Source organism: Macaca thibetana, chromosome 7, assembly GCF_024542745.1.
Source record: "Macaca thibetana thibetana isolate TM-01 chromosome 7, ASM2454274v1, whole genome shotgun sequence".
NCBI lineage: Eukaryota > Metazoa > Chordata > Mammalia > Primates > Cercopithecidae > Macaca > Macaca thibetana.
The window spans coordinates 140,411,245-140,426,205 of NC_065584.1; the positions used below are offsets into that span (position 1 = coordinate 140,411,245).

The 14,961-nt window shown below is 37.7% G+C and overlaps 1 protein-coding gene across 2 annotated transcripts in view; it reads right to left on the minus strand.

Moving 5' to 3' along the window:
* Window positions 1-6,140: 6,140 nt before the first annotated feature.
* RFX7 (regulatory factor X7) overlaps window positions 6,141-14,961 on the minus strand; it is a 159,199-nt gene continuing 150,378 nt past the window's right edge. For both annotated transcript variants that reach the window (XM_050796774.1, XM_050796773.1), the window contains 2 exons: window positions 13,657-13,952; window positions 6,141-12,207 (listed from right to left, as the gene is read on the minus strand). In XM_050796774.1, coding sequence (XP_050652731.1) covers window positions 8,935-12,207; window positions 13,657-13,952 — 3,569 coding nt within the window. In that variant the 3' untranslated portion in view covers window positions 6,141-8,934. The remainder of the gene's footprint in view (window positions 12,208-13,656; window positions 13,953-14,961) is intronic.

The window sequence follows — 14,961 nt, forward strand, 5'->3', positions numbered from 1 at the left end:
CACCACCACGCCTGGTTAATTTTTGTATTTTTAGTAGAGATGGGTTTTTGCCATATTGGCCAGGCTGGACTCAAACTCCTGACCTCAAGTGATCTACCCACCTCAGCCTCCCAAAGTGCTGGGATTACAGGCGTGAGCCAGTATGCCTGGCCACATGAGCTTTCAACTGGTAACTGCAATTGATAACATTTTTAACAGAAAATAGGAAGCAGAGAAGGTTGGAGAAAAAGAGAAGGTATTTCAGTTAGGGCATTTAGATTTTGAGACTGGAAGTAAATAGAGAGGTCAAGTGTTAAAATTTAGATTTGGAAGTCATCAATAGAGCTGTAGGAGTTTCTGAAATGACTAGGGAGATAAACTAGAATAATAAGAGAAGAACAAATGACAGAATGTCAAAGAATTTTTATATTTAAATAACAGGTAGAGGAATTTGGTCCCTGAAAGAAACTGAGAATGAAGGATCTGAGAGGTAGAAGGTGAATGAGAATACAAAGTCATAGAAACCAAAGGAACAGGGACTTGGCTTATCAGTTGTGAAAAATTACCAGTACTTCTTAAGGCAGCAATCTCAGAACTGTTACGAAGGTGAGCTAAGACTATGAAGAATTCAGAAAAGAGATATGTTAACTAGGAATGGGTTTGTGGTAGGAAATTTATACTGTGTGTTTCAAACACATGAAGTCCAAATATAAGAGGTCTCATGTTTCAAATAATGTATGTTGATATCAGTTAAACAAATATGCTCAGATATAAATAGCTTGGCTTAAATTAAAATGTTTACTAATACTTCTTATTTATTGCCATTAATTCAAAGTTCAGTGCTTTACCTGAATATAGATTTATACTTTACCTTCTGACAGATGTGTATGTGGTGGGGATAGAGGGAGGCTTCAGGTAAAATATAACATTTAAGTGCTAAAAAGGACAGTAATTTTTCCCACTCTCAGATAAATGTCTGTTCTTTCACACAGGTATTTATAACCTCTTAGTCTTAGGGTTTACAACATCTTGTCATATTTCACGGAGATTCACAAGATTCTGGGAAGTAACTAGGACAGGGATCATTATTTCTTAAAGTGCAGAGACAGTAAAAGAATAATAGAACCAAGTCCGGATCTAAGATATTCTTGACTCCTAGCCCATAGGCATATGTTATGAGTCAGGGTGGAGTGTAGAAAATGTTTCTTCTAGGTATTTTAAACAGAAAAGGATTTAATACAGAGGTTTAAGTGCTTATGAATACAGTTGGCCCTTGATACCATGGGTTCCTCATCTGTAGATTGAACCAACCACAGACTGAAAATATTTGGGGAAAAAACCCAATAAATAATACAACAAGAAAAATGTACCAATAAAAATAATACAGTAAAACCACTATTTACATAGTATTTATGCTGCATTTTTTTTTTTTTTTTTTTTTGAGATGGAATCTCTCTTTGTTGCCCAGGCTGGAGTGCAGTGAGGTAATCTTGGCTTACTGCAACCTCCGCCTCCTGGGTACAAGCAATTCTCCAGCCTCAGCCTCCCAAGTAGCTGGGATTACAGGAGTGCACCACCACGCCTGGCTGATTTTTGTATTTTTAGTAGAGACAGGGTTTCATCATGTTGGCCAAGCTGGTCTCGAACTCCTGACCTCAAGTGATCCACCTGCCTCAGCCTCCTAAAGTGCTGGGATTACCGGCCTGAGCCACCGTGCCTGGCTTGCATTAGGTTTTGTAAGTAATCTATAGATGACTTAAAGTATACAGGAGGATGTGCATAGGCTATATGCAAATGCTATGCCATTTGCCATTTTATGTAAGGGACTGGAGCATCTGCAGATTTTGTTATCCCTAGGGATCCTGGAACCAATCCCTGCCCAGATACTGAGGGACAACTGTAAGTGGAAAAACTGTAAGGTAGTAGACTACCTCCAGAAATGACTCATGGAACAATATGGTAGAGCTGATTATCAGGGGAATCACCCTTGAGTTTGTCTCTGAAATTACTGCAGAGAGCAGGAAGCCACACTAGGAAGTTGCTGATACTGTTGGTACCATCACTACAGCACTTGACCACCTCTTGACATTCACAGAATTGGTGATTTGGCACTGGAACATGAATCTTCAAACCTAAGAATCACAATAGACTCTAGAACACTGCAGCTAAAAGACTCTCCATGAGCTTGCTTGCAAGAAAAAGTCACCAAAAAGAAGTAGGAAGATGGCTTCTGCTTCAATTTTTTTTTCCTTCAGATCTTTCAAGAACAAATCTAATAGATGAAATGTAATTCATATCCAGAACTTAGCTGTGAGGAAGTCTAGAAAATGTAGTTGTTGGTTTTCCTGCTCCTTCATACAAGGAGGAAGCTGGAACAGAAATTGAGCAAGCCGATCTACATTTGCCACAGCAAGCTTAGTGTGTGTTCATTCAAAATGTCGGCAAAAATAACGAACAGGCCAGAACCATGTGGCACAGCAGTAGAAATGGTTGCCAGATGGATATCATTACTAATATTCAAGTAAGTTTGAATGATTATAATTGGTCATGGTTATAATTGGCAGAGCTGAACTTCAACCTAGATCTGACCAGAATGCTGTATTGCCTTTCAATTTGATCAGCAGCTTAGAATTCATCTACTCTTATTTCTGCCTCCCCCAACCTCCAAAGCTATGAAAGGGTGTTTTTCTAGGATCCTCTCCTGATTTACCAATCCCAATGAAAAAGAGATGCAGTTTGCCTTTCCTAGGGTATGTGGGGCATCCATGATGGTTTTAGCAATCACCATGTGACTCTAACAATTCCCAATCCTGCTTAAAACCTTCTAGCAGCTATGTTGGCTAGAATTGGGATTTGTGTTGAGTGACAGGGACTCAAAATAGACTCAAAATAAGTGTGAGTTAAACCAGAAAGAAATTTATTTCTCTCATGTAAAACACATCCACAGGTAAGCAGTCAGGACTACTTGGGCAGCTTCCCTCCCAAAGTCATCAGGCCTTGGGCTCCTTGTATCTTGTTGCTCAATCATACTCAGCATGTGTCTTTAACATGAAGTCCAGGAGGGCTGCTTGAGTTATAGCCATCACATTTGCATTCCAGCCAGCAGAGAGGAAGGACAAGAACACTGCAAAAGAAGTAGCACCCAAACCTTTTGGTTACATCTCTCTGAGTACTTGGTAAATGTCTCCACCTAACTGCAAGGGAAGTTGGCAGCTGTAGCCTTTTGGTCAGATGGCTGTGTGCTCAGCTAAAAATCAAGGACTTTTACAGTAAGGAAGAAGGGGAGAATGCATACTACTGATAAATATCCACCTCTGCTATAGTGACCTCATTGAATCCTGCAAAGACATTCACTGTGTCTTTTTCATTATATTGCAAAATTTCAAAATGGCAGGTGTCTTCTCTAGCACCTTGTACAGAGACTGACATATTTTAGGCACTTTATCATCTCTTAAAAAAAGGTCCCATTTTTATTTTGACGAAATTTTAAGTGATTTAAATATAAATATGACTAGAGTATAACTGTATGAAATGTGCTTGAAAAGCTGTGTGGAAAACAAAATTTTGTATTTAAATCTTCGTTCTTCTAATACATCAGGGTATTTCTATGGAGAGAAGGGAGGGAAAAGGATTAAAGTAATTTGGAGGAAAGTTACAAACTACAGGTAAATCTAAAAGCAACAAAAATGAAAAAGAATCGTTGACATATAAGGATGGGAGGTTAAAAAGAAATAAAGAACTCCACAAAAATCAAACTCAATTCTAAATTTAAAACCAGAATGAAAATTTCAAAGCAGCAACCAGATCACACAACTGCAGTAGGTACATTGTGAACACATATCTTTATAGCATAATGGTATGAAGTAGGATTTGAAATTAAGATAATCCTGGCTCTTCCTGTTATTATGTTACCTCCACCAGTTAATCTCTGAATTAAATTTTCTCACCTGAAAAATAAGATTCGCTAAAAATTGTTACAATGAGGACATGAGAATATATGCAAACTATTTAACACTGGGTCTAATGCAAAGAAATACTCTATATACCACAGTAATATCACTCTCATGATACATTTTATTTATATGACTATCTTCTCCTCTCCAAGAATTAAGTACTTCTTAAAAATCAAATCTTCAAAAACGTAGTCTTTTTGTTTTCGTTCATTCTTCTAAGCAGATTATAGTAACAGGACTGGCCTACATATTTTTAAAATTTCAGATTGTGAAATATTGATGTGATCCCATCCATAAATTTATAATTTTAATTATTTAAAAATTCATTTATAACAATGCATGTCAAAATAAATCTGTACTTCAGATTTAACAAAATAAAAAGTTTGGTCTCATGCTGTAGGAGCTGAGGCAACTTGCATTTATGATACTCAATAATACCTGATTTTTCAGCTCATAGTGGGAAGGCAAGATACCAGTTAACAGTTAACACCAGTAAACTTATACTTAGTTCAGAAGATTTCAAATTCTTTTCTTCTACATTGTGTATTATACATATTGTTGGCACTTAACAAAGAACATGTACTTAACTCTTTATGATTGTAAGCCCCTCAAAGGTGGGTACAAGATCTTATACATCTTACCTAGCTATTTTTTGCAGTGACTGCTACTGGTTGCCTCCCAAAGGGCAAGTCCCTAATACCTTCCCTAGGTGATGGAACTCATTTAAGATGAATGACTACATGCTCCAGGAAATGGGCCCCTCTCTTACCTATAACACATTAATTAAGGATCGAAGCTAAGTAATTGGCCTTAGGGTGAGCCTTTGTCTCATACAATGAGACTAATAGAGTGTGTGTATGGAGTGCTTAATGGAAGATTCTGAGATTTTTTTTCTCTCTGATAAAAGGCTATGAGAACTGCTTACTATCCTGCTTGGGATGTTATGAGGGTATAACATCTGAGCTGTGGCAGTCATCTTGTGACCATGAGGTAAAAGACACAGCAAAGCAAAGCTGAAGATGATGGAACAGAAACACAGAAAAACAGGATCCAGTGCCTGTAAACAATAAACCATTCAATGAACCCTTGAACCTCCTATCTCTAACATTATTAAGCGAAAAGTAAGTGTCCTTATGGTTTAAGCCAGTGTTGGGTTTTCAATTACTTGCAACTAAAATCACCTCAGGTGTTATACAGTATTTTCACCCCCAGAATTTTTTACTGGTTGGCTCTATGCACTGGTTCTTATGTTTGCCTGCTCTGACATTTTACCCTTCCATGTCATTTAGCACTGAGGATCCTAACATACTTATTTTATAGTAGTATCTAGGTAGTTCATTACTTTCATTTTCTTGAGTGATTGCCTTTCTTAGGATTAGTTCCATTTTCAAGTACTTTTGAATGTTGATTTGCAGGCTCAGCTTGCATGGCAGCCTTCCTGCTCTTTACCTCTCCCTTCCTAATCTCCGCTCCTTTCCTTTTGTAATTGCTTCTACCACCTGTTCAAACTGAGGGCTCCAGATCTGTGGTGACAGTGGAACTATCACAGATCTACAAAGATCTATGTAAACAGAGGAGTAGGCTGTTTGACTCAAGATCTGTCCACAATATAAATTACAGTCCCAGGCACTGGTTGTTGTTGCTTCTCAGTTTCAAGAGCGAGGAAACTCCATTCAAGACCCTGATTTCATTACTTTGCAGGAGCTGACATTTCTGGCTACTTCAGTCTGCTTCCAGACCTATAGCCCGGGTTCTGGCTTACAAATTCATTACACTTATCAGTTTGTTATTTCTGGTACTTGGAAATGTCTATACTGCTTCTGAACACAGCTATGCTTTAAATTTTTCTCATTCTATTCAAAGCTCCAGAAATATACTTACCTAGGTACTCCATAGGCTAACATTTAAAAATAAACACTATGTGAAAGAGAAAAAGATGGCTTTTTGGACAACATAAAGTTCTGTGCCATGCACCATTCATTGGTAATAATCCTAAGTGAACAGCAGAGTTCTGATGAGTGAAATAAGATCTGTGCATTCTTCTGGATTAATAGCACACAGCAGATCAGCAGCTCTGTTCTGCCTTCTGCTGATTTTTATTCACTCCCTAAAGTTCATGACATCAAAGGAAGAATAACACTGGGTCTGTTTAAAAAATGTGTTGCCTATATAAAATATGTCCCATAAAACACCTTCAGATCCAGTCAGTTTAATATAAAATGTTTTTAATTGTTTTTGAAAACATTTAAAAAACAATTTTTGAGCACTTTTAATAAAAAAAGAGAACTGAAATGCTACCGCAATATTCAACTACTGTAGTTTCAGCAGGTACAACAGACAACAAAACACTGGGGAAATCTGACTTTTTGCACTAAATGAAACATGAAACAGGGCTTGTTTTTGTCATTTATCGTGTAGTAAAGCACATTATAGTACAAGACTATTATATGAACCTCAGATGCACTGCACAAAAAACACTTTCCTTCTTTTCAGTTCAAAAGTCAGTGCTTATTGCAATTATATGCAAAATTATTTACTTCATGAAGTCTTATGATAAACAGTATGCAAAATGTTTTAAACATCAAAACAATAAAAATAATCTGGAACAGAACATATTCAACAATAACTAAGCAGAATTAGTAAACATAAAGTAAATAACCTGTGAATAACTATGTTTGCCTGGTTAACACTGAACCAGTTTCAATACAGCGAAGAAAAAAAAAAGAGTGGTTACAGGAATCCTAGTACTGTACAAGATAAGTCAGTAACACTCATGCACATTTTGTGATCATGTATTAACATGGTGAAGCAAACTAAACTTAATTCTTCCTGCTGTAATATTCTCATGTAAGAGAATAATAGAAATATCTCATTGAGATCAATGCACATTGCTACATAAGACAATTTTATCTGTCACTTTGATGACATTTTGTCTTTTCATAATGAAACACATTTAAAAAGTTTAATCTGTGGACTGTATTGGTTGCATTTATCCTAAGAGATGTGCCTACCACAGGTTCAACAAATTTAGTGCAATATATGAACCCCAGAAAGTTTGCTGGACGAATTCAACCAAATTTAAAGAGTTTGCTGCAATACTGTACAAGGGGTTAAAAATCCTCCAGTCTTAATATTTTTATCAAAAAAGATTTCCATTATTTTTATATTAGTAGGAAGCTAATAATGTAAACAAGGGATTAGAATGGCCTCAAAATCTCCTTTTCAGAGTATCTCATAAAGAAAGGCTCCCATCATTTGTTAGAAGAAATCACACAGTTTCCTTTGGGTATTGCATACTTTGGTGTGCAGTAGTGCTGTGTCTCAATGTACAGTGAAGAAATAACTAGCATCAAGAAAAAAATACCTAACAAATCATGAAATCAAGATAACAGCAAACAAACACACACAAATGCCAGTAACTAAGACATATCAATATATAAACCTCTGCGCCAACTCTAGCACCATTTTTTATCAAAATATGTTAATACCCTACCTTGCAAATTTATTGAACAACAAAACCTTATTAAACCCTTCAGCACATTTGCTAAATATTCATTGATTGTAGTCTTCTGATTGGCTTACTAAGGTAAAGGAAAGCTTAGCTAGGTTCAAGGTAGCATAGCAAATGGTTTTACGTTAGCTTTAAAAACAATGGCAATTTAACAATCTCTTTGAAAGTGATCTTGAAACTCACTTAAATGGAGCTTTCAACCAGTGAGTAGGTTTGTGTCAACATGCAACTCATAAATAATTATTCACAAAACAAAATGGGAGCCATAGAGAGAAACATTTTAAAACAAATCCTGAGTTCTTATTTTGCAATTGTGGTTATCACAATAAATAAATTAAGCAAGTAATAAAATGCTCCTCTTCTTCAAGTACTGTTGATATCCCCTTTGTTTCATCAGAGATATAAAGATTTGTGGCTTCAGACCTTAGGTGGTGAAATGTTTTTTGTTGTTTTTTATGTTATCCTCCTTCCTGTTTTTCAAAGGGATCCTATGATCAAACTACATTACTATATTCAGGAGTGAGGGAGTCACTGAGTTGAAGAGGAAAAAAACATTATGCTGGAATATTTTAACGAAAAATTTCAAAGTAAATCTCAATTAGAATCTCAGTATGTACATGCAGCCATTGTGATGAAACTAAGAGAATGCTTTTGTTTTCCTTCTCATTCCCCTAACAAATAATAAAACATAAAGCATTTTTCTAACATGCTTGTATTTATTATATTAAATTACAAATGCCTGGAGTTACATTTACTTGTTTTGTGTGTGCGTGCCTGCGCATCTATGTGTGCTAGCTCCATATTAAAATCAACATTTAAAAATAATGCAAGGTCACAAATATAAATGGCTACTTGTTTTTTTCTCTTAAAAATTTTAGTGCAGCTTTGCTTTCCTTCAAGTAATATTTAATTTTCCATTATTTTCTATTTAAGCCCTTCATCGTGGGTGTAAATGGTACTGAAGCCCCAGAAAGTCCTACAGAGATTTTTCATCCTACAGTAGCTCTATGCTTCAAGCCTAAATATTTTATAATAACCTGAATACTGTCCCTGTTTCAAGGAAGACTTTCTTGTCTACAGTTCACCTTAGCTATGATTTTATATCTAAAAGATAATGCCAACAACAAAATAGCCTATACCTAAAATTGATGGTTTATTCTGAGTTCTGTGCAGATCATCTGATGAAATGAAACTTATACAAAATAAAGATTGACTGCTCTTGTAACAGCTGGATAGTCAATCAATGTGAATAAATGGGGCATATTATAAAATTTAAAACCTAATACTTGTTCTTCTACAGCCTACTGTCTTTAGACACTTGTTAAGAACTGAGGCAAGTCTAACCATTTCCTACTGAAGAAACCACTTCTGCAGCAAACGCTTTTAAAATGTCACAATTAATAGTATTTCTGCTGCGGGAGGCACTTCCATTAAGACAAATACAATACATATGTCTTTAGATACAGTGTGCTACATATTATAAAACACAATTTAACCCAACATTTCAACAGTAGGATGGTCCTTGCTTTCTATCCATTCAAAACCTGATGAAGTCATAGAATTCATGGATTCACTGCAAATTTGTTGAAATAATGGGTCATTCTTTAATTCTTCCAGTGTAGCTTCATCATCTTGTCCCTGCTGACGACCTGGATCAAACAGTAGATTTGGGTCTAAAGTGTTCAAATCATTGATGCTGCCTGAGAGCTCAGAAGACAACCTGATATCACTAGAGAAATCAGATGCAGTATTAGTGAGATCAGATGCTACCTGACCTACCAGCTGCTGGTTGGTTTGCAAGCTGTCTCCACTCAACAGGTCTTTAACAGTGCTATTGAAATCTAACTGCTGCTCTCCAATTTCTGATTGTGCTTGATTATCTCCAGGAGAAAAATTGATCTGATCGGTGCTATTACTTTTGGTGAGGTAAGATGGTGTTTGGAATTCATAAACAGAAGTGCTGGAATCAATCATATTTTGTGGGTTGGCACTAGGAAAAACAGTGGAAGGTTCCAAAATCTGAGTGAGATTCATCCGGGCTGTATAATTAGAGGGCAGGTTGTTCATTCCCAAACCTCTCACTGCATCATCATTGTCAGAATCAAGTTTACTCAACAAAACATTGGTTATTTTTTTACTGTTTGCTTGCTTCTGAAGAGCGTTTGGGAAGGCTGTCTGCATCATGACTGTCAATGGAACTGACTGGCTTCTTTGAGCTATGTTGTTGGCACATGCATCTGTGTGAACATTTGTGAAAACAACTTCTGGGGTAACTGGACTTCCAAAGGGGGTCACATTAGATCGTGGGATATTAGATACTGGATAGAGGGTGCTTCCACTAAGATTACGTTGGCGATGAACAGCAGGGCTCACACTCCGGCATCTGAAGTTGCTGCTGGCAGACGAATTAGTTCCCTTATTATCAAGAGGGGCAGGGACTGCAAAACCCTCCTGTTTGTTGGTGTTATTTACAGTGGCACCTTGATGTTGCACAGGAGAGACAGGAGTCAAACGACCAAAATGAGTGTCATGATGTCTGGATTGAGACTGATAAGACTGTCCAGGCACAGCAAAAGCATGAGGTTTCCTGAAACGGTCTTCCACTAGTTCCTGATAGCTTGGGAGAATACCATGGCCCGAAACTGATGAATTACCAACCCCACTATACCCATTATTCATCCATTCAAGCTTGGTTTTGTCAGGGTGTGTGGCCATGGGTCTTTGCATCGGTTTCACAGGACTACTTGAGACAATGCTGGCATCATGATATGCCATACTGGAGCTTATTGGAGTAAATGCAAATGGATTCCTGCATTCAACAGGGCTGGGGGGGACACTACTGCTGCAGTTAGAATGTGGAGTACCAATGGGTGTATGTCGGCTACTTCCTAAAGCACTATCCACAGGTGTAGTCTGGGCTAGCCTGGAGCAAGGGCTCTCCCGTGATAGACTCTGAGATCCAGCAATCATTTCAGATGTTGGGGTTGGGGTTGGGGTTGGAGTAGGAGTGGGTGTGGGTGTAGGTGTGGGTGTGTGGATTGGAGTGCCATTGCTGTGGATTGGATGATAGAAGTGGGTGCTGGAGGTGTGAGATGACATTGGAGCTCCTGGAGTTACTGACTGACTCTGAAGGGTCATTCCCAAACAGTTGCCGTAAGAATGAGAATTGTTCATTGACATTTGCTGCTCCATAAGCACCAGCTCTTCCACAATACTATCTTGTGTAAGTTCATCATCAAAAGGAAAGTAGCTTTCATTTGTCTGGGAAACAGAAGGTTCAAACTCCTTCAGTTCAGATTGCAGAGGTAACTGATCTGAAGAATGTGCTTGTATTTGATTTAAAGAAGATTCCTGTATCTGGCTATGTAGCTGCTGGCTATATGTGTCCTGTGGCATTCCTTCTAATTCCCACACAGACTTCTCTAAGTCATTGATATCAGAGTGCTCAGGAATTGTCATAACACTGATAGCTTGCTGTTGTTCACAGCTGGCAGATATCAACTCAGAATCCTTAGTGATTTGTTGCCATCCATTTGGATTAAAGCTGCCAACTGACTTTGAATCACTGTCCAAGAGAAAGACACTTCCTTCAAGTTTTACTTTTATATCTGGAGATGATGACGGGGTTGTTTGCTGTTCCAAAGCTGAATCACTGATAACAAGGGTAGAAGAATTCAAGGGTTGATTTGCTCCTATGTGTGAACTGACATTTACTGATACCTTGCTAGGAATCTGAGCACCTGCTGTTGAACCTTCTGTTTTCCCTGAATGTGGAACCTTTTGGTCCTTCTTAACACTGCCTTGTTTCTGCCCTTCTATGGTAGCTGCTGAAAGCTGTTCCACAATTGGTTTCTTTACAGGAGGCACCTGGGTCTCTTGCAATGTAGAAGACAGTCGTTTTCTTGGACTTTTAGTGCATAATTTAGGGTCTTTATTGATTGAGTCACCATTAGATGGTGAACTGGTGCTGGTGAAAGTTAAGTTCTGAGAAGCAACTGATAGAGTGATAGTGCTCTGATTATTGCCTGTTGACGTGCCTGGCAGAATTTCATTACAGCGACTTTTACATTTGGTCCTCTGGTCACAGACCTTAGTTGCTTTTATTTCAATGACACCTTCATTTGAAGGTTTCTGCAGTACTCCGTCTGTATTACTTTTCTGCCCCAAAAGGGCACTAGGTGTTTGGGGAGCTTTAGCCTCATCAGAGTTCTCTTGGCACTGTACAGGATGCTCATCTGATGATGTTTCGGGTTCCACTTTGACTTCCACAGCAGATGTTCCCCCCGCACTGCTGGTTCTGGACCCAGGAGACTGAAGTGACACGACAGAACCATTCTTGATCTGTGGAACACTCCTTGATTCTTCTGCCGTTCCTGTAGCACTGCTGACTGAGGCAGAATGTTTAAGAGGGGTGTTACTGTTGCTGGGTGTGAGGGATATTGTTGTCATTTTCACCACGTTTAGAGAACTCATGTGTGAAGCGGGTACAACGGCAGTTTTGATGGGACTACTAGTAAAGAGGACAGTAGTTGGAGAGCGAATGGTGAGTGCACTGGTGTTGGCTGGTTTGGGTAAGATCTGAGGGTAACGGTGCCGGGCAGAACGATCCCCACCAGGACTGGCTGGGACGTTCTGGGGAGTCTTTGGTGCCTGTTTCACAGACTGCATGTGCTGAGTGACCACCTGTACATTGAGGGGAAGAACTTTGCCGTCAGAAGAACTCATTGGACTCGGTGAAGTTACCAATTGCCTAGTCCGCTGGACCTGTTAAAAGACAGCAAAAAATCAGATTTAACAGGTCTAGGCTGTAAATAGTAATTCATGTATCTGTATATACTTTTAAGGCATTCATTAAATGTTAATGTTAAAAAGAAAAAAGTTCCTATGTTAGAAGAGAGTTCTAGACCAGGTTCTACACAATCAGACACATAAATACAACAAATGCAACCATAACGCATTATAATTAAAAAATATGTAAGAACATCATTAAGTCACTTTTCAGTTAACAAGACTAAAAGCTTCACACTTGTGAAGAATATTTGCTGAAACAATGATTTAAGGGGGTTACCGGAAGAAGACATAAAATCTTGAAGAAACATATAACTGTAAAGGTTACCTACCAGAATCTATGCTAAGATGGCTCACTCATAGGGGAAATTGTCTTATAAATGTGTCTACCTTAAACGTCTGTAACTAAACCACTGCAAATAAGATACAACTAATATCTACCCCAGTTTGCCCTATGGTGAACAGTGTGGTTACCATGTATTTCATATTTTAATAACATGATAATATGAATAAGAAAAATGATAAAATATTTCCTAAATATTATCAATAATAACATAAAGTACCAACTTACTCTCATTTTAAAAGTCCCTTCATCATAACCTCAGTTGTGTGAGATAGAAAAACAGGAGATTGTTTCCTTATCTACAACTAGAGGTTAATAAACTAGCTAAAGAATTTGGCCAAGGTTCTAGTCCTGTATCCGATAAGCCATGGATAGGCCTACATTTAAGTATTATCATTACACAATAGAATTTTGCTCCACCTGAATGTAAAAAAGAAAAGCATTTAACTTTTAAATAAAGTTTGCAATTAAATTATCTTGGCTTGGCTGGGTGGGTTGGCTCACACTTATAATTCTAGTACTTTGGGAAGCCAAGGCGGGTGGATCACTTGAGATCACGAGTTCAAGACCAGCCCGGCCAACTAAAAAATACAAAATACAAAAAATACAAAAATTAGCTGGGTGTGGTGGTGAGTGCCTATAATCCCAGTTACTTGGGAGGCTGAGGCAGAAGAATTGCTTGAACCCAGGAGGTGGAGGCTGGAGTGAGCCGAGACTGCGGCACTGCACTCCAGTCTGGGAGACAGAGAGACTCTGTCTCAAAAAAAAAAAAAAAAAAAAAAATTATCTTGGCTCAGCCAGGGATGAAACAACTCTAAAAATGAGAACTCTTACATAAAGCTCTGAGTGGTTATGTGCATACTTTGTATGTCTTGGATCTTTATATTTTCCATAATGTTTCATAGCTTACTTTGTAATCAACAATATACATCCTGACTGAAAGACTGAAGGGGAATCTTCCTGTAGTCACAAAACCAGTTTGTGGCTACACTTGTACTTGCCTTCTTTTCATCTGCCACTTTTAAATAAACAATTGATTTCCCACCATCCCAATAAGGCCAAATACTATTTAATTATATTACCGGAATGGGACTAGGGACAGCTGCCACAACGATACCAATAGGTTGAGGAGAAAGGATTGAAGGATTTCCATTAGGAAGATTCGTTACTCCATTGCTTGTAGCACTTTCTGATTTTTTAGCTGCGGATTCTCCTGGCAAAGGGGATTGTAGTTTCTGTTCTTGCTGCTTCTTCTGGATTTTCCGTTGCAACTGCTGTTTAGCATCAATTGGAGATGGCAAAGTCTTCACCTGAGGCTGAAAGGAATTACTTTCAGCTGTTGGTATAAAAGCAGAAGGCTGGGTAATTCCTTTAATTCCTGAAAATAAACAGAAAGGAAAGCTAAAATAAATACTCTCCTTTATAGAAGGCAGGTTCCTTTGAATTTCTTTGAAAATGTAGCCATCTACTGGACAAAGCAACCAAAATTTTAACTCACAATTTCTGTATAAAGCATTAGACTTCGAATTTATAAACAATTGTCAATATAGCTTTGTCATCTTATAATATGGTTCAGCTCAGGTGATAGTTTCAGTTAAATCAACAGGATTTTAAACACAGTAGCTATATCATAAATGTGCAGAAGCTAAGATAAATGCCAACACAGCATTTTTACATTTTCTCAAAGGTCAGTAAATTTCCCTCCCCCATTTCTAATCAGAAATAAATAACATGTATTTTCATGATTTTAATATTTAGCCCATGAGGGGCATTCAATAATTCCATACATATTTGCTGAAGCCACTCCCCATAATGGAAAAAATTTATATGGAGAAAACAGTTTTTAATTCTACCAGAAATTCATGGAAATAGGCATTATTATATTGCTACTATACAATTATTCCTGTATGACCTAGAAGAAATTAAGAAGCAGAATTTCTTATTAAGACTAACGTTAAGATATTCCAAAAAAGTGTCACTGCGAAAACCTTTAAAACAGTAAGATAAAGACTGAAAAAAACTGACAAAATACGCAAAATACAAATTTTAGGAAAAATGGATCATATAATAAAATGTTTAAAAAGCTCATTTCAGATTTAGGGCATGGCATTGAGATCATTAGAAAGTAAGTTGTGGGCAATAAAAACAATGAAGAGAAGAAAGGGGAGGAACAACTATCCTGCTGGTACACCTTGGCCTTTAAGTCTTTTCTTTTCCCCATCTCAATTTCTGCTTTTCATCATTCTAATTAACAACAACTACTTGGTGTGGGGAGCAGGAAATAGAGAATGAGGAAGCTATAACTCTCTCCCCACACTTGATAATGAGGAGGATCTGTTGAACCCCCAGCCCCTTTTAAAAATCACGATTTTTCCTCTCAAATCCAG